At 39.5% G+C, this 23,720-nt stretch overlaps 1 protein-coding gene and 1 non-coding gene across 2 annotated transcripts in view; one reads left to right on the forward strand and one right to left on the reverse strand.

The window, feature by feature from the left end:
* Window positions 1–23,720, reverse strand: part of MPP4 (MAGUK p55 scaffold protein 4) — a 41,044-nt gene that overhangs the window by 921 nt on the left and 16,403 nt on the right. The window contains exons 8-20 of the mRNA XM_088794636.1: window positions 23,197–23,268; window positions 22,550–22,746; window positions 19,561–19,625; window positions 17,429–17,446; window positions 14,854–14,892; window positions 12,529–12,549; window positions 11,126–11,140; window positions 9,946–9,987; window positions 7,566–7,736; window positions 6,236–6,316; window positions 2,843–2,936; window positions 2,359–2,467; window positions 1,296–1,430 (exon numbers count right to left, since the gene is read on the reverse strand). Of these exons, the coding sequence (XP_088650762.1) occupies window positions 1,296–1,430; window positions 2,359–2,467; window positions 2,843–2,936; window positions 6,236–6,316; window positions 7,566–7,736; window positions 9,946–9,987; window positions 11,126–11,140; window positions 12,529–12,549; window positions 14,854–14,892; window positions 17,429–17,446; window positions 19,561–19,625; window positions 22,550–22,746; window positions 23,197–23,268 (1,059 nt within the window). The remainder of the gene's footprint in view (window positions 1–1,295; window positions 1,431–2,358; window positions 2,468–2,842; window positions 2,937–6,235; window positions 6,317–7,565; window positions 7,737–9,945; window positions 9,988–11,125; window positions 11,141–12,528; window positions 12,550–14,853; window positions 14,893–17,428; window positions 17,447–19,560; window positions 19,626–22,549; window positions 22,747–23,196; window positions 23,269–23,720) is intronic.
* Window positions 398–501, forward strand: LOC141568042 (U6 spliceosomal RNA). The gene has a single exon (XR_012491061.1). It is a non-coding gene; the product is annotated as a U6 spliceosomal RNA (small nuclear RNA).

The raw sequence follows: 23,720 nt of genomic DNA on the forward strand, positions 1-23,720 counted from the left end.
ATTGTGAAATATTCATTCCATAAAGGTCATTTGGCCTTCACTTGGCACTAGTGCATTAAATTCATTGCTTTTATTTTCTTATTTGTTCACAACAATTAAAATAGTACAACTTGTTGCCAACGCAATTATGGACACAGATATAAATGCAGGCACTGAAATCTTGTGGCAGTACTCCTTTACAAGGTGTCCATACGCATGATCCAGAAACAATTTTATTAATTTGTTCAGATTGCCATAAAAATGAGAGAACACAATTTTAAACGCCCATAAGACTCAGAGATGATATCCATGGACTCCATTGTCTGAAATGCAAACTGGAGAATCAGACTTTCATACAGTAGTCATTGAAAAATATGAAGATAAAAATGAGAGATAAAGGATAATATAAAGATACCTCATGCTCACTTCAGCAGCACATATACTAAAATTGAAACAATACAGAGATTAGTATGGCCCCTATGCAAGATTGGCACGCAGATTTGTGATGCATTCCATACATTTGATTTCATTTTCACAAGATGAAAAAGTTCCGTAGATCTGTTTCAGTGAGAATATACTTAACACTACTGGGCTAAACATTTAAAAATGTTTGAAATGGTAAGTTTTGTGCTTTATGTTATGTGTTTTTTTACCACACACACACAAAAATAAGTGGATATAATATCTTGATCTAGGTGATGGTTATCTGGGTGTGTATACATACGTAAAAATTAATTGAGCTGTACTTTTAAGATTTATACACCTTGCTGAATGTATGTTATGAGTTAAAATATTTAAAGTGGATTTAATGATAAAAAAGCTATATATAAAACTGAAAACAAATCACTTATTCTATGAAGAGCTTACTCCCGCCTGGTTTGGCCCCTTATTATTAACATCATCATTAATAAAAAATTTTATGTATATAAATGTATAAAGAGACTTCATATTTCAGATGAAATATATCCAATAAAGTATTTTTAAAGTAAACTCTCAGACGTTTTTGTAAAAGAATTCATTTTAAATACAAATATCAGGCTTGTGCACACCCAATTTCTGTGTGGTTTTGCAAACTATAGTTTGATGGTCTTTTTTTTTAAAGCTAGACCCCAAAAAAGAAGAAAAAAAGAAGAGTACCATCATAGCAGCTATTAAACTTTATTTTGATATCTATAAATGATGTCCCATAAAGATAAATCATAAGAGCATAATTCATTAGAAACAGAAATTATGTTCCTAACATAAGGATGTTGGAAACAATACAGTGATTTTTAACTAGAGAAAAAACACATTTATTTATTTCCTCTGTGTCTTACCTTGAATTTCATGTCCACAAAGTAGTCTGTAATGATCTTGGCATTTTTCCTAGATTGCTTCATACAACTCATGTTAGATGGCTTTATAAATATGAAATAGGGCTTCAGTTCATGGGTTCGAGCTGCTTGAATAGCCTACACAGAAAAATTAATTGCACACTTAAAAACAAAAGTTCTAATTTCCTAGAGTCAATGTGAATGTTCTCAAAATTTCAAAGACCAGAAACTAACAATTATTTTTAGCCAGAGAATATTCTCATGTGTCCCCAACTTCTCAAATGTAAAAAAAAAAATGTTTTAAAAATTATGAGTGGGGGTTCTAGAATCAAATTAAGTTCAAATCATGACTCTTCCTCTTACTAGCCATGACACCCATCTTGAAATCTGAGAATAGGATTCTGTACATGATCTTGTAAGACAAAGACTCTCAAGGCAGATCAGCTCTGTTTCACCCTCACTTCCCTTTCCTCTTGCCATTGATACTACTGACATCCCCATACTGACCAGCTTTGACCCAAGTACGAACAAGTCTATTGTTCCCTGATTCTCTTTAGCACACAAGGTATGTTTTTAAATGACTACAGAAAATGCAAACAAAATACAAGGATCATAAAAATTGGGCCTACACAATGTATGTTCTTTATCTCACCTTAACTTGCTCACTCTTGCTCTATTCCATATATGGTCTCGGGAAGGTACGTATAGATATGACAACATAGGAATCTCTCCTCCTGTGTAAAGCCAACACCTTATTCCCTCCATGAGAAGTTACCTTGATGCCTTTGTGATCAAGGTCAAAGCAGGATTCTAAGTTTTCTTTATGGCAGCCTGCTCAGTTCTGTTTTTGTGTCTGAGAAACTAGATTTATTCCGCAATCTAAAGGCAGAATATTGGCAAATTGATCCTTCATGTAAGATCGTGGCCCTTAGAGATGGGAAGTGGGGTTATCCTTAAAAGACTAACAGAATGAAATGTCTTGACTATAACTGACAGCATGTGCACAAAATGGATGACATGCATTCATTACTTTGGGGAGATGGGAAACATTCCAGCACAGACCCACCTGAGGCTCTAAGTCCATGACACAGGTCTTCCCTTCATTAAGAACAGCTTGAACAGCATCCACACTGGTGCCATACAGGTGGCCTTTGTACTCACCATACTCGAGCATCCTGCAAGGGTGGGACAAAAAAAACACCAAGAACTTTTTCTACAAGTGAAATATTAGTAGTAGTAACATGAATAGAATAACATGTGTGGGCTTTGCTAGCACAAAAAGAATTAGTGGGTATTTGACAGGAGAAAAAAATATTAGGAGATCTAGGACTTAATGACTTCTCCAAATTCTCTATATTTGCAATTTGATTCTGCTCCCTCTCATAATCCAATGATTGGTGGACTAGTATATTCATTTACATTTCCTTGCTTAGTTCTTCAGAAACAAAAAGAAGTTACCTCAGAAGCTTTGGACAATGCATTAAAATAGGGAATCTATTTTGAATGTAGAACAACCAGAGGCAAGAATCAGATCTGAACGTCTAGTTTACCTGTGACTATACATGAGGCTTTCAAATGTTTCCTTTGACACATAGTGATACTCACGTCCATCCAGTTCGTAACTCTTTTTGGAACGAGTAGTATCTAAGAAAACAGGAAATTTTTGAAAAAGGTTTTAGAATCTTCAAAATGTTTTGATTTACTACTAATATGCATTTGGATAAAGACTATTCAATCAAAATAAATAAATGAATATATAAACACATAAATAAAATGCCAGAACCAAAAAGAAGGAGCCTGAATTGATGATAAGAAAGTAGAAGTTATCGTATCAAAATCAGTTAATCTATAAAGTTTTATTAAGGACTCATGGTATGCACAAGAATGCATTAGGTATTAAGCCAGGATAGGGCTACCCTCAGGGAAAAACTGCTCTTACTTCACAACAGGCACTAGCGAATTGTACACGAGCCCTAAGATGCCCAAAGGCCCCCAGGTAGTAATACCAGCAATACCTTATGCTTAGGCAGGTGCATTTTCCAAGCTTTCGTTTCATCCCTCACACTCCTTGTTAGGTGAAATATTATTATCCATACTTTACTGGTAAGTAACTGAAGATTTTAGAGAGTAAGTCACTTGTTCACGTACATAAAACAAGTGAAAAGTAAAGTTGAAAACAAGAACCTAGGCATTCTGACTCCTCCTAGACTAAGGTTTTCTACTACACCAGATTGTCTCAGATTTGAAATGGAGAAGGCCGATGACAGTATGCAGCCTTGCGCCAATGCATTAATATCCAAGTGAGATGGTGATCAGTTTTCGGGATCTCCAGGAGGGAAAAATTGGTGGAGTCTGGATTGAGTCTGCTTCTTTGATAAGACCACTTTACTTATGGATTCTTCAACTTAAATAGCACCTGGTATAGGACATAGGAGTTCACCAATTACCTAAAAGTGATTCACTGTCTGCTCATTCATTTATTCAACTAATGTGTACTAAGTGCCTATGGTCCAGCTGTCATGTTAGGTTCTTAAAACATAAAGATCAGTAAGGCACAGTTAGTTCCAACTCTGTGTCCTATGTATGCTGCAAAGGCAGTCCCTTAATTTGCATGACAACGAATTCTCCTTATTCATAAAAAAGTGTGTATTTTCATTTGACAAAGTTTAAGGATGAAATAGATCAACATCTGATGATATCAACACATGGAAATGACCAAGTAGGAGCTAAAAACAGGTCATAAATAATAAAAGGTGTTGTGGACATTCAAGGGGCTCGAAATGCAAATGTCATGTCGGAGGGTCATGCTTGTTTTTTCTTTATTCAAGCCTCTCTTCAGATCCTTAGAGTTCCTATAATTATGCCACTTCTCCTATAGCTTTGTACTGAAAAAAATAAGTCTAGTAAAACACTATAGCTCTCAGATGATAGTAAATTATGTTAATAGAAACCAAAGATGTCCCCTTCTCCTTGGCTTCTATTGGACTATATTTTATATGGTATGTTCAAGTCTGTGAATTGGTACATAACCTGAGGTATTCGTTTTATGCTTACGTCTGTTCACTTAAGTTAAGAAGCAAAATATGGACAAGACTTTCTCACTTTGAATGACGGCTCTCCATTCTTCTTACAATTCTTCTATGTTCATTGGGCATTTTATTTATTGAAATATAGTGATTTCTTTTGTAGTTTTTGTTTTTGAGGTTAATGCCCATTCTTATGTAGGTAAACAGTACTTGGAAAGCACGACCTATGGATGTGATTATAAAGCAATGTTGTTTTGTCTTTACCTGCCCTTCTGTGGAGAAAGACCTTCTCCTGTCCCTGGATGAAAACTTAGCCATTCCCATGACTCTTCTGATTACTCATAGGTTTAAAAAATGTCCATCATCATTCATGTTACAAAACTCAGTTTCAATTGAATAATTAAAATCCCATTCCCATGTAATAATCAAAATTATGAACTCTGGGGGCGGCCAGATGGCTCAGATGGTTAGAGCGTGAGCCCTGAACAACAGAATTACAGGTTCAATTCCCACATGGGCCAGTGAGCTGCGCCCTCCGCAACTAGATTGAAGACAACAAGCTGCCTCTGAGCTTCCAGAGGGGCGGCCAGTGGCTCGGTTGGTTAGAGCGCAAGCTCTCAACAAAAAGGTTGCCCTTTCAATTCCCAAACCCGCATGGGATGGTGGGCTGTGCCCCCTGCAACTAAAGACTGAAAATGGCGACTGGACTTGGAGCTGAGCTGCGCCCTCCACAACTAGATTGAAGGACAACGACTTGGAGCTGATGGGCCTTGGAGAAACACACTGTTCTCCAATAAATAAATAAATAATTTTTTTTAAATTATGAACTTTATATATATTTTAGGCATCTCCTCCCCACATCCAGCTCAGACTCACTGTACCCAGGGAATCTGCAATGAGGAAAATAAGTAAAATTCGCTTCTTCTTTTCCCTTTCATGGCATTTCTACTGCTCATCCCCCAGTTTTATAACTTCCAAGGCTGGAGTGCAGAGAGAGAGGAGAGGAAACAATGCAGGACAGTTCTTACTTAACTGATGCTGGCTGCTATTGGCTCCTTTTAAACTTGCCAGATGTTTAAATCTGGCTCTTTCTATCTTAGAGGATGTTGGGTTATTTTGCAAACCTACCACCACCGCTGAGTATCTTAACTCCATCTCTATTCCAGCTAGTCATTTGTGATTTCTTCCACACCCTGAGGTATTTGGGGGTTCACTTTTGGCCTCTTTCAGCTGAGACTTCCTCTTGGTCAGGAACTAAGACAACTCCAGGCTGACTTTCTTCCACATTATCCACCCACATCTGGTCCTTGGGAAACATCACAACACTTTTGCTGTGACAGACTCTAACAGGGCAGCAACTTCCCAAACTACAGCCCTTGGTCACTTCCTCCAAGCTCTCATCCTTTAGATTTTTGGAGGTATAATTTGACACCTAAACTGCTCTTTAAGTGGTTTCCCTAAGTTCCTCCATCTTGCCTGAGGAAGCACCCTCCCTCACAAGTTCTTCCCACCATATATGGTATAATCCTACTTATAGATTTACATAATATTATATGTGCATATATTAACATTTTTTAATTTAAAAAATAAGATAAGAGCCAAGCACAGTACCGGGAAAATAGTAAGTACTGTCAGCTATTATTGCTAAATGTTAGTTTTCCTGAAAGGTCATCTATAAGATCATTAAGAAATGGAAAAAAGACAAAGTCACCTTTTAAAAGCCTAGCTACCTACACGTCAATAAATCAATTCCCTCTATTAAAATAAATATAGTTAGCAATATTAAGAACTATCCCTTGTGTCTTATATTTCCACAACAAAGATGGTATAACTTAGTTAAGTGAGATCAGTATATCTGCAGAGGCAAAGAAAGTTTTACCAAAATTCAAACTGCTATGAAAGAAAAATTAAACATACGCGGCACAGCACTTTGAAAATGGTTAGGATTAAGTTCAATAAGACGTCGTCTCAGTTCATTTACTCCAACACCAGAAGGTCCTAAACACATAAAAAATCACATACAGAAATCATTAGATATGGATAAACATAATTATGTGGTGAAATCATCATTTCAGCCCTTCCATTAAAGAAATGTGAGACCAAGATTTTAGGGAAATTACTTAGCTTCTCTTCTCATGAATTGGAATGACCCCAGAAAACTCTCGGGAGTTTTCCTGGTAACCTGTAAAGTAACACACACTTCTTCAACATTCAGAAATGAGGTGAGGACTTGCAAGAACCTGTCACCCCAGCAAACTTCATCTAATGTTGGACCCTGGGAGAATTTTCTGGCCTCATTTCAGATAATCTGAGACAACTTGCCTTTTCTCTTCAAATGAATTTTCATATCATGTCACAACCTAGAAATCAGGCTCCACAATGATCGGCCCTGTGACTTCTAGAAATCAGGGGCACATTTCCTGACACATGGTTGAGTCAACACCCCATGTGCAACTGGAGGCAGGGCTGACGTCAGGGACATAGAATCTGTGCAGTTACCAGGGCCCGCGATTAGGAGACTGCACGTGGTTTAGTGTTCTTCTTTTGTCACGCTGAAATTCTTAATAATTTTTGAGTATGGGGCCCTTGCATTTTCATTGCACTGTGTCCTACTGTAAGTCATGTTGTTCTGCACTCTGGGGGCCTGCCTGGATCACAGCCGGAGTACACAAAGAAGACCACAGACCGCAGTAAGAAAGATGGCAGTAAGACACAGGTTACTACTACTGCAGGGGCCAGCTTCGTGGAGATCTTGGTCCAAAAGCAGATCACCCCAATGCTGTATTTTCCTTAGCACCAAAGATACAGTCCAGAAGATTTTTGACACTTTCTAAAGGAGATGATTACAAATTTCTTAGGAAAATGGATCTTAAGGGATTTTTTTCCCTTCATAATACAGACTAATGATCCAGTCTAGGAGAACCTTCATCGATGCTTATAGAACAAATTCTAAACAGGAAAAAAATATATCTATATCTATCTATCATCTATCTCAGTTATAACCTCATCACAATACAACTTGTTATGACACAAATTCAAGTATACCATGCATATCACATTCAATTGTAGACAATAAAAGCATGATATAATAAAGGTTTATTTATAAACACACACATATAAAACAGGCTTTATTTATATGACAGTCCATAAAGAGTTCCACTTTACCACTGTTCCCAATGCAAGACTATTGGATCTGGAAGGAAAACTTCACTATGGATGAGAAGAGACACTGCCTGCCTGGACATACCCAGGAGTACTATGAGGCGGTGCTTGTCGGAAGGGCGTCGCTGGTACCTCACCACCTCCTCGTAAGCGGCACCCACTGGACTGTAGCAGCCGCTGGCGCAGCCCCCACTGGCGCGCAGCTGGCTGAGGCGAGACTTCCTGCGGCCAAGGCGCATGCTGCGGCGGAAACCAGCTGGGGAGCGTGGAAACACACAGAACATTAGATCCAGGGCACGAGAGATTCCATCTTGCATTCAACCCGATGGAACACGCAGTGACTGTGATCCAAAAGCGTTAATTAACATAGTCAATGTCTGTCTGACAGTAGAAGGTCAGAAGCAATATGAAGGAAAAATGACAAAATGCCCCATATGTTACCTCTAAGTGGCACCCAGCGTCCACTATGTGTCAGGCAGTGTACCAGGTGCTGGTCATATAGTGGTCAACGAAGCCAACCCCGTTTCCTCATGAAATTTACATTTTATGGAAGAGCAGAGACAAAAGTCAACAACCACAAAAATCAGTGCCTAGGAGAAGGGTCAGTGGATACAGTTGATGGCGTGCTTCTTCAGGTAGGTGTCCGAAAAGCTGAGGTTGAGCAGGTAGGTTCCTGAATGAAGTAATGGGGCCAACTAAAGAGGCATCTGGGGGGAAGAGCAGTCCAGGCTGAGGGAACAGCAACTGCAAAGGTGCAGACAAGGGAGCATGTTTGGAGCCCTTGGGGAAGAGCTCAGAGGTCTGTGTATCTGCGAGAATTGAGCAGTAGGGACAGTAGTAGGAGATGGGGTTGGAGCGGATGCTGGGAGGTCACACACAGGGCCCCCGTCAAGTGTTGGGTTGCGGTCCAAGTGGGATGGGAAGTCACTGGATGGTCAAGTGATGGGTGTGACATGATTGGATCTATGTTTCTGAAGAATTCCTGCGGTTGCTGTTTGGAGGATGTAAACTTAGGGAGAGTACGTGCAGGATCGGGGGAGAGCTGGTAGGAGGGTACTGCAGTCCCAGACGAGGAAGGAGAGTGGCTCGGGCCAGGTGGAAGCAATGGAGCAAGCTTATTACTCACATTTTCCAGATGGAAACACTAAGACACAGACAGGTTAAGACACGCACACAGACAACTATGTGATCAGAATTGGACATTTTAGTTCTGATTTCTGAACTCCTAGACTCCTGCTTAATCTGCCTACCAAACCACAGGGCTTCCTGGTAATTACAGAGCTATTCCAAGGTCTTCTCAGTAGAGGTAGGCACTATGTGGGTATAACACACACACACACACACACACACACACACACACACACACACACAACTAAAGTTATATCTATATATGTTTAAAACCATGACTTCATAATACCTACAATGCCATTCAACACTACAGAATTCATTGTAGCCTCGCCCCCTTCCATACGAGTAACTACTTTCTCTAACAGTGAGGACACTGGCTCCTACTATCCTCAGTACATTTACTTACTGTATCAATTAAACAGTACCTGTGTAGGGTAGGGGATGAACGGTGTCAGCAGCCTGGCAGAAAGTGTCAGAGCCCAAGCTGGGTGAGGGGGGCCTCTCTGTAGAGACTGTGAGGTGTCAGGGCCCAAGTGATGGCAACTGCCCTCCTCACTTGACTCTGCTTCCGACAGCCTGCACCAGGCTGTCATTGTCCCTGCACAATGCCCTCCTCACCCTGCGTAGGCTCTGATGCCCCACCGCAAGCTGCTTCTTCCCCACCTTCATGCAGATGCCTACCCTGTTCAGCCTACTTGGGGCTGAATTATTTTGGAATGGATGCAGAAAGTTGCCCCTATGTTTCCTTTAAAAACTCCAATGATTCCAACATGAGTTCAGGCCCGGGAACTGACATTCTACTTTACAGGCCCTGCAGCCCTGCTGTCCTCCCACTGTCTCATGGCAGAGGAAGTCCAGCAAGGTTTTAAATGAGTGGTGCCTGGTCCTTCAGAAAGCTCTGCCCAGTGGACAGATTATGAAAATGTGGCCATAAAAACTAAGTGTAGTAGTCAGAGAACTGGCTTCTTTAGAGTAAGATAAATATGTTCTGGAATTGTCTGGAAGAAAACAAGACATTTGTGTTTGATGGATAACAGATATCCAGGATTATCACTTTGTGAGGGGTGTAAATGTCTAACTGTTACATTGTTCTGTACACCTGAAACTAATTAAAAAAGAGAGCGCTAGAGAGATTCAGTGGAAACCAGATGAATTACAATGAATGATCAACACACCAGAATATTGATAAAACAAACAAACAAAGGATAGAGGGAGACCAGAACAAGGAATAAGTTTGGAAATGCCCATAAGCAAAAAATTCTTTCAGACGAGGGTCAGCTGGTATGAATATAACTTAGCAAGTGACAAAGACCCACCTCGTATTAATCATTACCTACCGATAAAGAACTTCTGACCATAGCCAACAAATTCCTCCTTGTCTGGAACACAGAGAATGGCAGGAGCAAATATGTGGAAGAGGAGTTTACTTAGAACAGATGTATGAAATTCTCTTCAAATCTTCAGTGACATTATTTCAATAGACGGCAGCACAGCTGAATTTAGCCTTGAGTGGCTTATTGAAGAGTATCTTAAGCACTTTCGCACCAAACTAAATAGAAATACTCTTCAGAATTTTAGCAATACACTGAATACATTCTGTCTAGTATGGTTGGGAACAAAAACCTATTTAGGCTTGTTTAAAGTTATAAGATATTGAGTCATTATAAAAACATAAAAATTTATGTGTTTTTTTTTAATGCCTAAAGAAAACTGATTTTAAAAAAAACATACAAACTGCCTGTGGCTTTAACTTATAGATATGGATTTCTGCAGGTCCTATAATTAATCTCTTTGTTAGAGATAGGTGTTTTTTTTTCCCTTATAAAATGGTTCTTTCTATATAAAATTAACATTTGCTCTATGGCTGCCAATAGATTCTGACTGTCCAAGAATCTGAGAGACTACAGTGAGGAAAACTGTGTCCAGTGGCTCCGAAACCTCTAGACCTAATTTAAACTCCTGTTTCTGCTTTCATTGCAGCCTCAGAAAAATTATTATAAACTACAGGGAAAAAATGTTATAAAAATCACTTATATTATTATCACTTATGTTATAAAGTGCCTTATAAAAGTCATTTTCAAATTACTTTTTACTAACATATGGTCCTTTTCCCATACATAACTCTATTCTCATCATTTAAATAATATATAAAGAGCATTTGTTCATAGAATAGATATGACATATTTAGTCTTTTTTAACTTTTTTTTATATATATACAAAGAAAGCACACCAGTATCAATTCCATCTTCTGGTAAGTAAACACATTTTCCTAAGTGAATTATGTCAATATGTTTAAAAGGAAATGTTTACTTAGGGATATAGTCATCAAGCTTAATTATTTTCATTATTTATTTTTAAATATTTTCTATGACACTGAATATTTCATCATTGATTTCACCCTTAAAAATATTGTGTCTTATCTTAAAATTTATCCTGTTAAATATTCACTTTGAGGCGCTGAAAGATCTTAAACATAGCTCTATTTGGCTTACGCAGGAAATGAAAACAAACAATTACCTTCTGAAAGTTCCTCTGGATATTTGGGTTAATGCAAAAAAAAAAACAAACAAAAAAAAAAAACACAAAGACATGAAAATGTTAAGCCTTTGAGAAGATCAAGTCTGCCATCAAATAAAGACAAATGACAAAAGTGAGAAACTCAGGTCACCCTTAAAGAAAGTTGTAACTTTGGTGAAGTGTGGCAAGGCAACTGAACAACATACAACTGGGCTCCCAGAAACTCATTTGACCTGACTGCTGTTCAGGGGACAGCAACTTTTTCTGCAAGTTGTTTATCTAGACTCCCTCTGAAGGGAGGGAGCCCAGTCTTTATCCATGGAGTCTTTATCCATGAAGACTCCTCTCAACTTGGCATGAAATGACACTTGAAAGAGAGAAACTATAGGAAGGCAACTGCTTTGAGTATCCTCTCTCCTCCTCTCCCAGAGGCCACATTGCTACAGTCCTGTGAAGTGGAGGAAGTGGGGAAAGGGCACAGGGGCGGATGCTGCAGCAGCCTCTGGCCTGAGCGCCCTCCCTGGGTCCAGGCACACATTTCCATTTCCAACTGGCCCCTTGAAGACAGGTGGAGCTGAACATATTTATTTGTGTATGAGAAGAGAAAACGAAATTGCCTTAATTGAACTAGGGATAATATGCCAAAGCAATTACAGACTGATGAAATGGAGAAAATGAGGAAACACACACTTTGAAGTGGGTGAGTAATAGTAACATACCCCACAAGGTTTCCAGTTTTTCAAAAATATTCTGTGGGATTTATGTTGTTACTAACGATGTCAACACTATTTTGAGGGGACAGATACTTGATGATACCATGTCATCAATGATAACAAATAAAATATTAAAGAAAAAATCATTGATTCAGTATTCATACCTCACTTTCTAGCTTATCTACTCTGAGTAAGGAGTAGACAGAATGTATGGAATAAATAATTCAGTAACTGCAAGGTGATGTCTTTCTTCTGTTCAAATGTCTCTCTCCATGATAACTATCTTCTAAACCACCAGGCTTTTCATGTTACGTCTTGTGAAAACTTGCATCACTATTGTGTATTAAATAACTACTCACTTATACATGTAATGAGCTTAGTTCAGCAGGAAATTCAAAACACTGTGCAGGATGGTATCATATACTGCAGGACATCTAGCATTCCTGATTCCTACCAATTAAAGGCCAGTAGTGCCTCTAATCAATGTGACAACCAAAAAAAAAGAAATACCCTCAGAGTTCCAGAATGGCCCTAATGAGGAAGGTGAAATTTACAATATCTCGCAAATATACTGTTGATGTATTTAAACAATTATTGTATTATATCCATAAATATGTGTTTAAATTATACCAAAATTCGAAATACTATATACATTTTAAAATAAGTACCAAATATTCATGTTTTACTTACCAGATTCAAATATTTCTTCATCTACGGTTTTCCATGGAGGCAAAAAAACAAAAGTGTCATTATGTTACTATCCATTCTGAGTCTGGAATTTAATGGTCTACTTCTTTGACCCTATGCTTCTGCACACATACCAACTTTGAAATGTTTTTCCCAAATCAAGGCCAAGTTCATGGTTTCTCTGTGTCATACATAAACCTTAAACGAGATGCATGGCATTAAGCAATTGGGCCATGATGACAAGCATGGGTGCTACAGGAGCTTAAAATAAATAAATAAAATAATGAAATAGAAGGGAAACGAATAAATAAAATAAAAAAAGAAGGTTGGAGGGAAGGGAAAGGTAGAATGTCACAGAAGCTCATATAGATTGTCATTCATTGCACAGCTTTGCTAGTAGAGGGCCTGCAGGTGTAGGAGGGAGGTAGCCTCCCTCATGATTTGGGGGTCCATAAGCCAGGGGAGTGTGGCAAGGACAATGAGTGTAAGAGTGATTTGATTGTGTAGGCTAATTTAGGCGACTAGGAAAGAGTTGCTATAAACCAACTTTCTCATCAGTGAAAACAATTTTTGTTAGCGTTTTAAAGAGATATTAGAGATTAAGAAACTAGAATTTATATAGAAAGCAACTTGAAATTTTAGCAACATTACCCATGTACGCATCCTTGGATAAGCCAATGTTGCATCTAAGATATACTCATATATGTGTGAAAAAATATATTTATAAAGCTATTCATTGTAATATTGTTTAAAATTAAAAAGATTGGACACAACTCAAACATCTACTAATAAGTGTTTGTATAAATGCACAATAACTTATTTAGCCAATAAGTTATTTAAGAAAATATGAGGAGGTTCTTTATGTACTAAGATGGAATCAATTCCAAGATATATAATGTTAAGTAAAAAAGCCAGGAACAGAACAGTTTGTATAGCATACCATTAAAGGGCATATGTATTTGTGTTTTAAAAAAAGAAAGGTGAGGATGAGGGTGGGAGAGAGGAGAAAAAATATACATCATTGCTTTATCTACACAAATTATGTCTGGAGGGATATGGAAGAACCCGAGAGCATTTATTGCCTCAAGAAAGAACACTGATTACGGCAACAGGGAAAGAGAGGAACTTTTCACTGAATACAGTTTTGTAGTTTTGGAATTTGAAATATGTGAATGGATTGCCTCATAAAAATTTTAAATTAAAATTATAGAAATTAAAATGAATATTACTGAAAGTTTTTAAAAAAAACAGAATGTGTACTTGGAAAAATAAATATAATACCAGTGTTATTCTATAGTTATTCTGGAAAGTATATATGAATCTTTGAAATACCCACTATTGAAAGATTTCATGTTGTTCTTTAGTTTCTAAAAACTAAACTAGCTGTTTGTTAAAAACAAGACAACAGTCCCAAAATGAAATCACTTATGTTAAGCACCATATCACCAAATTGAGACATCCTTAATTACAGTTTTGATATCTCCTGCCTAATAGTTTCCTGCCATCCCCTAAAAGACAGTGACCTTGCCACCACCAATCTGCTTTTTGCTAGTATAACTTCCTTGTTCCTGCTCCCTTCTGCCTATAAAAGTCTCATTTTGTACAGCTCCTTGGAGCTCCTTTCTGTGTCCTAAATGAGATGCTACCTGATTTGTGAATCATTGAATAAAGCCAATAAAACTTACTCGATTGAATTACGTTTTCTTACACCATAAAGCCAAGACAAATTCACCTATCAGGCCAAAGTCTCTCCAACTAATCTCCCAATAAACCCTAGTGATTCTTGAGCCGGACTTAGTCCTGCCACTGAATATGAAAAACTTTTTCCCAATTTACAAAAAAATTTAAGTATGGAAATGTAAAATTTTTTATATTTTTCTCAAATATGGAACTCCTACTATTTATCTACACTAGAATCTACCAGAAGGTGATATCAGACAATAACAAAACATATATTTTAATTTTTAAAAATTTGATATCTCAATACTTTATAGTATTTCACAAAGAGCATGAGCATTTCCAGATGTTCTACCTGAATGTTACTGAATGTAACACCTGAGTGTTACTAAGTGCTGCTGTGACCATTTCCAAGATATTGCTTTCTAGAAGGTTGGTTTGGAGCCTGGAGACATTCCCATAGCAGTGCTTCTCTTCTGAGTATCAAAATCACAGAAAAAGGAGGTTTGGGTGGGTGGGGGATGGAAATCATTTTACGCATTTCTTCCAGAGGGAAGGTCTGTGGCCCCGCTGGCCAAGTCTGTTACAGACTCTGTAGCTGAAGTGGTTCATAGTTTTTCTGGTGATAAATCTATCAAGAGGAAATGTTACCTGCTTCCACACATTTCTCATCAATCTTCATGTCATCTTCTATATAAAAGAGCATAGAAAGAGAAAAATAGAATGTATAATTTGTTAGCATCACAAACAAAATTCCCTATGCATAGGCTTATATCAGTAAAACTCAGACCGTCTTATATTGTTACTCTTACAACTATTGCTCACTCGGGAGAAATAAAAAGGACTCTACTGTTTTAAATAAAAATATATGATATGAGAGGCTATATAACATAAAACAGTTAACACTTCAAAAGCATAAGCTTTTGAATGCTAGACAAATTCATTTACCTGTGAGTCTCAGTTTTCTATCTATAAATGGGGATGATAATAATACTTACCGTATAAGATAGAATAAGTGAGATAATGCATGAAAAGCTCAAGCACATGGTAAGCACTCAATCAGTGTTAACTGCTTTTATCTCTAGCTTGGGGATATATAAGAGAATAAAAGGATATAACTTTTAAAACCATTCATCCTAATACTCAAGACCCTTTCCATCATGACCCACACACAATGTTAAGGCTATTGTCCACTTCTGTTTCACATAACATATATCATTACAGCAAACAGCGTGGGTTCCTTCTCTGTGCCTTTGCTTATGCTATTCCCTCTGCTTATAATGCTTCAAGGTCCATCTCAAACACTGATTAAAGTGAATATCCCTGCCATGAGCTGAATTTGCATTTTCTTCCTACTACCGTGAATTCTCTGCTACGGCACATCTACTCTCCCTTGTAATATGATCATTTAGGTATTTGCCTTATTCACCCTTCTAGACAGCTCCTGGAAATCAGAAACCGTCTTAGTAATATTTTACATAACTTACAGAGCTTGGTACAATGTCTTAGACATAGTAGGTACATGATAAATTATTTATTAAATTAAATGGAAATTTCCTTTGAATATCAAAATAGTTGACTTGAATATATATTCAGAAAAAATATCTTTTTTTTGAGTGCTGTAAAAAAAAAAAAAGTTCTGGTCACTTGTGCTTGGCACAGTGACCAGAACGAGGTGATGAACAAATAGTGGCTGAATAGGAGTTATGCAAGTTCAAAAAGTGCAAATTATAGTCTGTATAATAAACTATAGTATCATAAAGTAGCACTTACCACCCCCTCCTTAAAGAGCACATCACTAATTAATGTTTTTCAAGAAAATATGAAAATTTTTATGAAGTAATACTGTTTTATAGAAGGAGGGGCCCAGATAAACAAGTAACATAGCTGAGATTTTCAACACTGTCATTCAATTCTTTATATTCATTTAGAGATTATTTTCCAGGTCAGTCATTAGTAACAACAGTGAATTCACTAGTTCCTAGGATGCAACCAAAGTTTGTTGTTCTTTATAAAAGGCAAATAAAAGCTCAACTGTCTTTCCTGTTTTACAGAGGCCAGGGATTCCAAGGAAGCCCTGATCTTTCAAACTTGTAACTCTGATCTGAAAGGGCCACGGATTTTGCTCTCTCAATATCAACAACTCCACGGTATTGGTTGGGGTGGCTGTTAAGGACTGATTTGTGTCTCCCCTCACCCCCAGGTTCATATGTTGAAGTCCTAACCCCATTTGGAGTTGGGCCTTTAAAAGGGTAATTAAAGTTAAGCGAGGTCATGAGGTTGGGGCTTTAATCCAAAAAGGACTGGTGGCCTTGGAAAAAGATCAGATCTCCGTCTTTCTCTCTTTTTCTCTGCGCGTTCACAGAGGAAAGGCCACGTGAGCACACAGAGAGAAAGTGGCCATCTGCAAGCCAGGAAGAGACCTCATCAGAAACCAATCCTGCCAGAACTTTGATCTTGAACTTCTAGTCTCCAGAACTGTGAGAAAATTAATATCTGTTGTTTCAGCCCCCCATCCGTGGTCTCTGGTTATGGCAGCCCGAGTGAACAGGACAGTGGGCTTGTTACCAAGACCTCAGAGACCCAGGCCTCTCAAAAGGAATCCCATCTCCAGTATCAGGGATGAAATGGGGTTGGTGGCCTAGGAGGCTGCTTTCCTCTCTTCTGTCCCCTTTCCACAAGCAAACAGCATCTTTCTGGCTTGCTTTTGTGAGTGTGAGTGAGTGACATCTAATGAGTCATCTGGGAGCCTGGGCACAGAGCAGGGGAGAGGTAGTAACGGGAGGTCCCATTTGCCCTTGAGATAGGAGGTTCGACCCAGACTACACTGTTTGCAACTTTTGACATATTCTTACCTTATTTGAACCTCAATATTTTCATCCATAAAATGGAAACAATCACAATTTCCTCAGGTTATTTGAAAGACAATGTATATAAAGCAGTTGACACAGAACTATGTGTGGATCAGTTTCACAACTTCGAGTTCTTACCATGTGCTGTGTTAGACTCTGGGACTACATCCTGCAAATGGTAGTTCTCCTTTCTTTTATTCCTCTCAGTGTTAGGACAATTATACTGTATACATACAGGAACACATTTCCTTTGACTGACATACAAGTAAGAGCTTAATATATAGCTAAATTGAAATGAAGTGAAATAAGAAGACTACAGGAAGTTTCTAGGAGTCTTTGGAAATGAGAGTTTTTTTCCAAATACTATTTCTTACCTTCTTCCATAGAAATCGCTGGGTACAAATGATTGAAGCAGAAAGAGGGAGAGAGAAAGAGAGAGACAATACACATATTAGTATATGCTTAGTTTCTCAGGTTAACTTACCTACAATAAGAAAAGCAAAGTACCAAAATTATAATAATTAATATTCTGGGCTTATTCTCTAGAAATTAAGTAAAAATTTAGTAACAAAATGGTAAGTGAATATCCTATAAAAACTAATATATTCATGAGCCTTGTTGGAAATGGGGATCTACTTGCTCTGGCAAATCCTACTTGTTTCCATCCCAATAAACTATAAAAGGTTGCATTCTACTCACTTCTAAACTAATATGCTTAGTTCAGCATATTTTAGGAACTCATATCTTGACTGGAAGAAAGGAAGGAAGGGAAGAAAGGAGGAGGAAGGAAGGGAGGAAAGAAGAGATAATAACTATAAGTGCATCTTCAGTCAAGAACTTTTTAATAACCTTCTGCAAGCTAACATGGACCTGGAATTTTTTAATAACTCTTGATTAATCAAAATGCCTAAACTCTTGACTCAGTTACCTGTTCCTGAGATTTTTTTTCCCCCTATGGTAACATTTAAGCAGATCAGGGAGATGTAAAATAATATTTATTACAGAATCATCTACAACAGTTAAAAAGAAAAGAAATGATCAAATAGTTTAGAAAATGATTGTGCTCCATCAGAAACATCCCTGTGAGAGGTGACTGTTTAAGTCAGTGGCTCCAAACCTGGGGTTCCTGGATTTAGAGATCTGAGACGGTAATTATAGGGTCTGCAAAGCTAATTTCAGGAAGGATTTTTCAAAGACTCTAATTATAAATTGTACTTAGGCTCCACGAGCAAATTAAATGTCAACCCGTGGTTATACTAGTTGTCAGAAACTAATTAGCAGCTTTATTAGCATGTGCTTTTGAAAAATGAAATGGAAAAAAAATGAATGAAAGAAATATTTAGATTTGTTTTGGTAAACAAAATTTTTCAAAACCCAAGGCAAATAACTAAAATATCACTATAAAGATTATACCTTGAGAATCTTTCTGATAAAATGTTAAGTTAAAATAAAGATAAAAAACGGTATTGCAGCTGTTAATGTAACCATAAAAAACATGCTCCCATAACTGGAAGGTGGTATGAAAATATAGCCAGTGTGAGGAATTATGAGTGTTTTCTTATTTCAAAAATGTCTCTATAGTTGACATCTTATCTTTTCAAGAGAAAACTGAGAGAAAAAATAGTTTTCGGCTTAGAGAAGTGAGAAATAAAGTGGGTGAGGACTTGCTGTGGGCAAATCTGTGACATTCATACCGTTGCCTGCTTTAGTGCCCTTCCAGCCCCCTCTCTGTGCCCCTCTTCCTCTTCCTGGGGCCCCTCCCCTTCATCCACTCCTTTCCAGGTGGCTGATGGAGGTCGATTTCTGAAGGCCCTCACTCAGCAGGTTTAAGCTGGGCTTTGCAAGCGACAGCAGTCTATTAAGGCAGTAGGTAGTTCACAGGATTTGCCACCGGGGTTCCCTTTACTAACCATCCTCCCACCCCATTTGAATAATAAATGACCTGGGCTTTGAAGGCTGAGGACACAAACAGGGATGAAAGCCTAATGAGATTAGTCCTCAAGGTCTCAGGACAGAAAGTGGTGAGGAGGCTTGCTTTACTAACCTTTCCCCTAAACTGCCATATGAATAATACTGTCTAGCAAACAAATTACATTCATTCCCTTGTTTCTTCATCAATGGCACATACACTGTCAATCAGAGCTTCCAAACAGTGTAAAATTTAACTCCCCCAATGAGAACCCAAATGAAGGTTTGTGTGCAGCTCTGCAGCTTTGCTCTGCCAGTATGTGCATGGATTTGCTAGCTGGAGAGACCTCAGAGGACTTCACGTTGGGGAGTGATCACTGAAGCTGTCACCAACACAAAACCATTTTGCATTTTCATAAACTGAAAACTCTTCTAAATCCAAAGGAGTGAATGTCCATGGAAGGATTTCAGATGGCTGCCAGGGAATGTGGGGCAGTGGGGACATTTAAAGATCCTTTCTTGGGCAGGAAGCCAGCCCTGGGAGGGGGAGCCAGTTTCCCATGATGCAGTTCTGGGTTTGAGATATCAGCATACTCACAGATGGTTGATTTGAGGTGGGTGTGAGGTTGGTACGGCTGAGACCACCAGAACGCTTGTTGCTTCCTGTGCAAAAAGAAATACACTGTGAGAAAGGAAAAAAAAAAAATCAACCCAGATTAATTAACCCAGGCCAAAGATCCAGGACAGAATTTTGCTGCCTCCAACCAAATGAAAAAGGAGATTTTTTCTCCAAACACATTGTCAGATGTATTCTCTAAATATACAGCCTTTCTTATATTTTCCTGCCTCCTGGGGTATTTTCAGAGACACACTGGCAGTGAAAATCTGTCCCATGCCTAGTTTACAGGTCACAGCCTTCAGTAAAGGACCGTCGTAGCTTTTGCCTCCTACATGCTGCCCTCTTCATCTGGTCTCAGAATTTTCATAGCACATTCTGCTTCCCCTCCCAGGCTGTGGATGCCTCTACAGCTCCTTTAGAGCCACATGGATTTCAGTCCCTTTTATTGTCTTTATTTGTGCCTTAATCCAATAAACTGTCTGCTCCTTGCAAGACCCCCACCAGAGCCTCCTCACCACTTTCTGCCCTGGGGACTAATCTCATTAGGACTTTATCCCTGTTTGTGTCCTCAGGCCCCAAAACTCAGGTCATCCCTTATCCTCTGCACTTTAATCCCTTTAAGACTCATCCACCAGGCAGCCCTCCCTGCAGCCCTTTCAGGCACACACCCTGGAACTCTCAGACCACAGCCTCTGCTTTGGGTGAGCGCTTCACATTCCAGCTCTTACAAAAAGCCAGGTCTCCCTGAGGTCACTGCTTTCCCTGCCCCTTTGAAGAGGAGGCTCTGCTCTCCCACTCCCAGGGGTGTGCAGGTAAAGCAGCTCTGGGCGCAGGGGACCCCTGATGTGTAGATTTTGCTGATTTCTGTAGTCAGTCCTCTCATTGTGGCTGGTTTCAAGCTGCCACCCTGATTTCACTGACCGTGGATGTGAGAAGTGCACACATGGGTTCTGTTAGTCTGTCCAGCACACGTACCACTGCTCATGGCCTTCCCTCCCCTGGCCGGCAGGTGGGGTCTGAGTCCTTGCTTCTCATGACCATCTCCAGACCATTCTCCCTCTCCCCGAGAAGCTCTCAAATTTGACTATTGTACCCCCCACTCTTCTGGTAACTATTCCCGGATACTTCATGCTCTCAACACTGTCCTGTCATAATTCCCAATGATTGTATTAGGCACATAAATGCCCATTCTAACATCCTGGCCTCTTGGTTCCTTCATCTCCTCGCTTCCAATGTCCTTCCCCTCATTCTACGATAGCCTCCGCCTCTCACTGTCGTACCCTAGAGCAGGGGTGTCCAAACTGCGGCCCGCGGGCCAACTGCAGCCTGCTATCCATTGTTAATTGGCCCGCAGCAAATTCCAAAAATATATTTAGTTTACTTAAATAAACCAGGTGAGGCAATACGTACTTCACCTCGAGTGAGTGGCCCGGCTGTTTGTGTATTTTACTGCATATGGCCCTTGGTAAAAAATGTTGAAAAAAGTTTGGACACCCCTGCCCTAGATCTTTTCAGAATCAATAGCTGCGATTCCTAATTTCAATTCCCAGCATCACTTTGTTTTACCAACACCTCCTGTCTTCCCAACCCCCAAATCTGTTGACCCCATAGGATCTATAACCCATTGATCTTACTTCCTTTTCTCTGATGCTTACTTCTTCAGCTCCTGCCTTAGCAGCTCAAATATCATGTTCGTTCCTTCTTTATAGTCACTTCCTTGGCTCTTTCTTGATTTACTGTTAAATCCAACTCTGTCTAATCTGGACCTGCCCCCAAAGAAGGTGACCAGAGTCACTTCAAATTTATGACCTTTAACCTTAAGTGGACCCTTCACATCGGTCATACTATATTTACCTAATCCATTTGCTTTCCAGTTCTCGTAGAAATTTCTCAAGCTTCCTCCTTTTTCCTTCCCAGTACCTCCTTACCCACCCTTACTCTCGGCTTATGACATTGCTTCTTATTTCACTGAGAAAATAAGAACAGTTGGAAGAGAACTTCCACAAGTTCCACCATATCCTTCACCCTCACCTGTGCCCCATACGCTGGACTCCTGTTTCCATCATGTAGATGAATGGGTTTTGATCCTATATATAAGGCCAACCCCTCTACTTGTATACTGGGTCATATCTCCTGCCTGCTCAAGGCTATTCTCTTCTCTTTCTCCTATGTCATAAAAAGTTTCCTTCTCACTGGATTATTCCCACTAGCATTATTTACCCCATCTAAAAAAAAATTCCCATACCACTCCACTTTCCCCTCTCATTATTTCTCCATTTTTCTGCTCTGCTTTATACAAGAATGTCTCAGAGTTTTCCACGGTCATTGTCATTAATTTCTTCAGATCTCACTCTACAAGGATTTTGGCCCCACTGCTCCCCCGAAGCACTTTTATCAGGATCACCAGTGACCACCATATTGCTAAATCGAATGGTCAATTTCAGTCCCCTCCACAGCAATGGACATAGTTGATCAGAAGACTATACTGTCTTGATTTTCATCCTGCTTCATTGCTCATTTCTTCACAGTCTCCTTTGCTGGTTCCTTTTCTTCTTGATCTCTTAAGATTGGCTGAGCCTTGGACCTCTTTCTATCTTCTTTTTACCTTTGCTCACTCCCTTGGACCTCAAAAGCACAAAAGTGAGGGTGATAGATTGAGATTCAGTAACTGAGGTTTCGACTCAGCCTTGAAAAATGAATAGAGGGAGTTAGAACGATAGTTTTAATTTAGTTTCCCATGTGTTTTCTCTCTTTTCTAGCTGATGTGTTTATTCCGATCCCCTTGGTATTTAAAATGCTTAGGGCATATGGACAAGTTGACATTTGGATTTATAAACCAGTGTGTGTGTTCGTCCATCTGCTTGTGTCATCTCTTTATCTCATCTTAACTGCAATAATGGGAGCATGAGAAAACGTTTTATTTCCTGATGGCTCAGTCCTGAGTCCAGGAGTGATAACTCTTCCTTACCTCTTTAGAAGGTGGTTAGAAGGGATTAGGCCAGCACAGGAATCAAGGTCTGAGATTTTCCAGGCCTGCCACCAGAGGGCATCATTCTGGTCCACGATCTGGAGGATGTCCCCCTTCTGGAAAGGCAACCCGGCATCTGCGCAGGGGATGGTGGGATCCTCCTGGGGCCAGTACTCAGTCATGGCACGAACATACATCTGGCAGGAGGTGCATAATGGCACCGTTAGAAGAACCCTCGCCCATGGGCCATTAAGTCTTAAAACCATTTCTCCACTCCTCCCTCTACTGTGCCTATCTGTCCTCTTCATCCTCACCATAAAGAAGAACTTGGCTCTTGAACTGAGTCTATGAGTTGCGAAAAAGTAACTTTGAAAAAGAAAAAGAATGTCTTAGCTCTGAGAAGTTTTTATTCAAATGTTCACCATTCTTGATGTTACTGCTTAACTTCTTGGTGCCCCATCTCCTTGTATTGTATTCACTCACTCATTTGCCTCGTATGTCATCAGTATTGAAAAATACACAACAGAGTATTGAACAAATGTTCAACACATGATAGAGAACAGCCGTATGACACAACAGACTTAGTCACTGTTATCGTTAGTTGAGGATTCACTGTGTGTGAGGAAGACGGCTCAGTAAGTTCTTACCATCTTCTGGTTGTTAACAGGAGGGTCAGAAACTGGAACCACCTTGAACATGATAGTGCCACGAGACATGGCCTAAAAAATGTCAAAGAGGGAAAAATGAGAAATCACAGAGCTCATTGGGTTCCTGGGGTTCAGTGCATGGAGTTACAACTCAGCGTGTCCAGGTCTAATGGGGACCTCTCCACTGGGACTTTTACAAGGGTGCAACAGCTGAATATCACCACCCGGGAATGGAAATGGAGAAGAAATTTAGCTCCGCTTCTGCCCTGCTGTGGAGCTCCAGAGTCTGGTCTGCTAAAACCCGCACTGAGGCCTGGCCTCTCCCAGAGACGCTCTGTCTCGCTGCCAACAAGCCCACCCGACTCAGCAAGGTCTTCTTCCCACAGGCATTGGGGAAGGAGATGAGCTGTGGGTCTGACTTTCCTTCCTCATGCTTCAGTCAGTAATGACTTCCTGAATACCTGTTTCTGCACCAGGCAGCCCAGTCTGACAGGGAAGATGAGGGGCTCCCAAATCTTCTGGAG

The sequence above is a fragment of the Rhinolophus sinicus genome, chromosome 17 (genome assembly GCF_057876585.1).
Source record: "Rhinolophus sinicus isolate RSI-liver-muscle chromosome 17, RSI-T2T, whole genome shotgun sequence".
In the NCBI taxonomy this organism is placed as follows: Eukaryota; Metazoa; Chordata; class Mammalia; order Chiroptera; family Rhinolophidae; genus Rhinolophus; species Rhinolophus sinicus.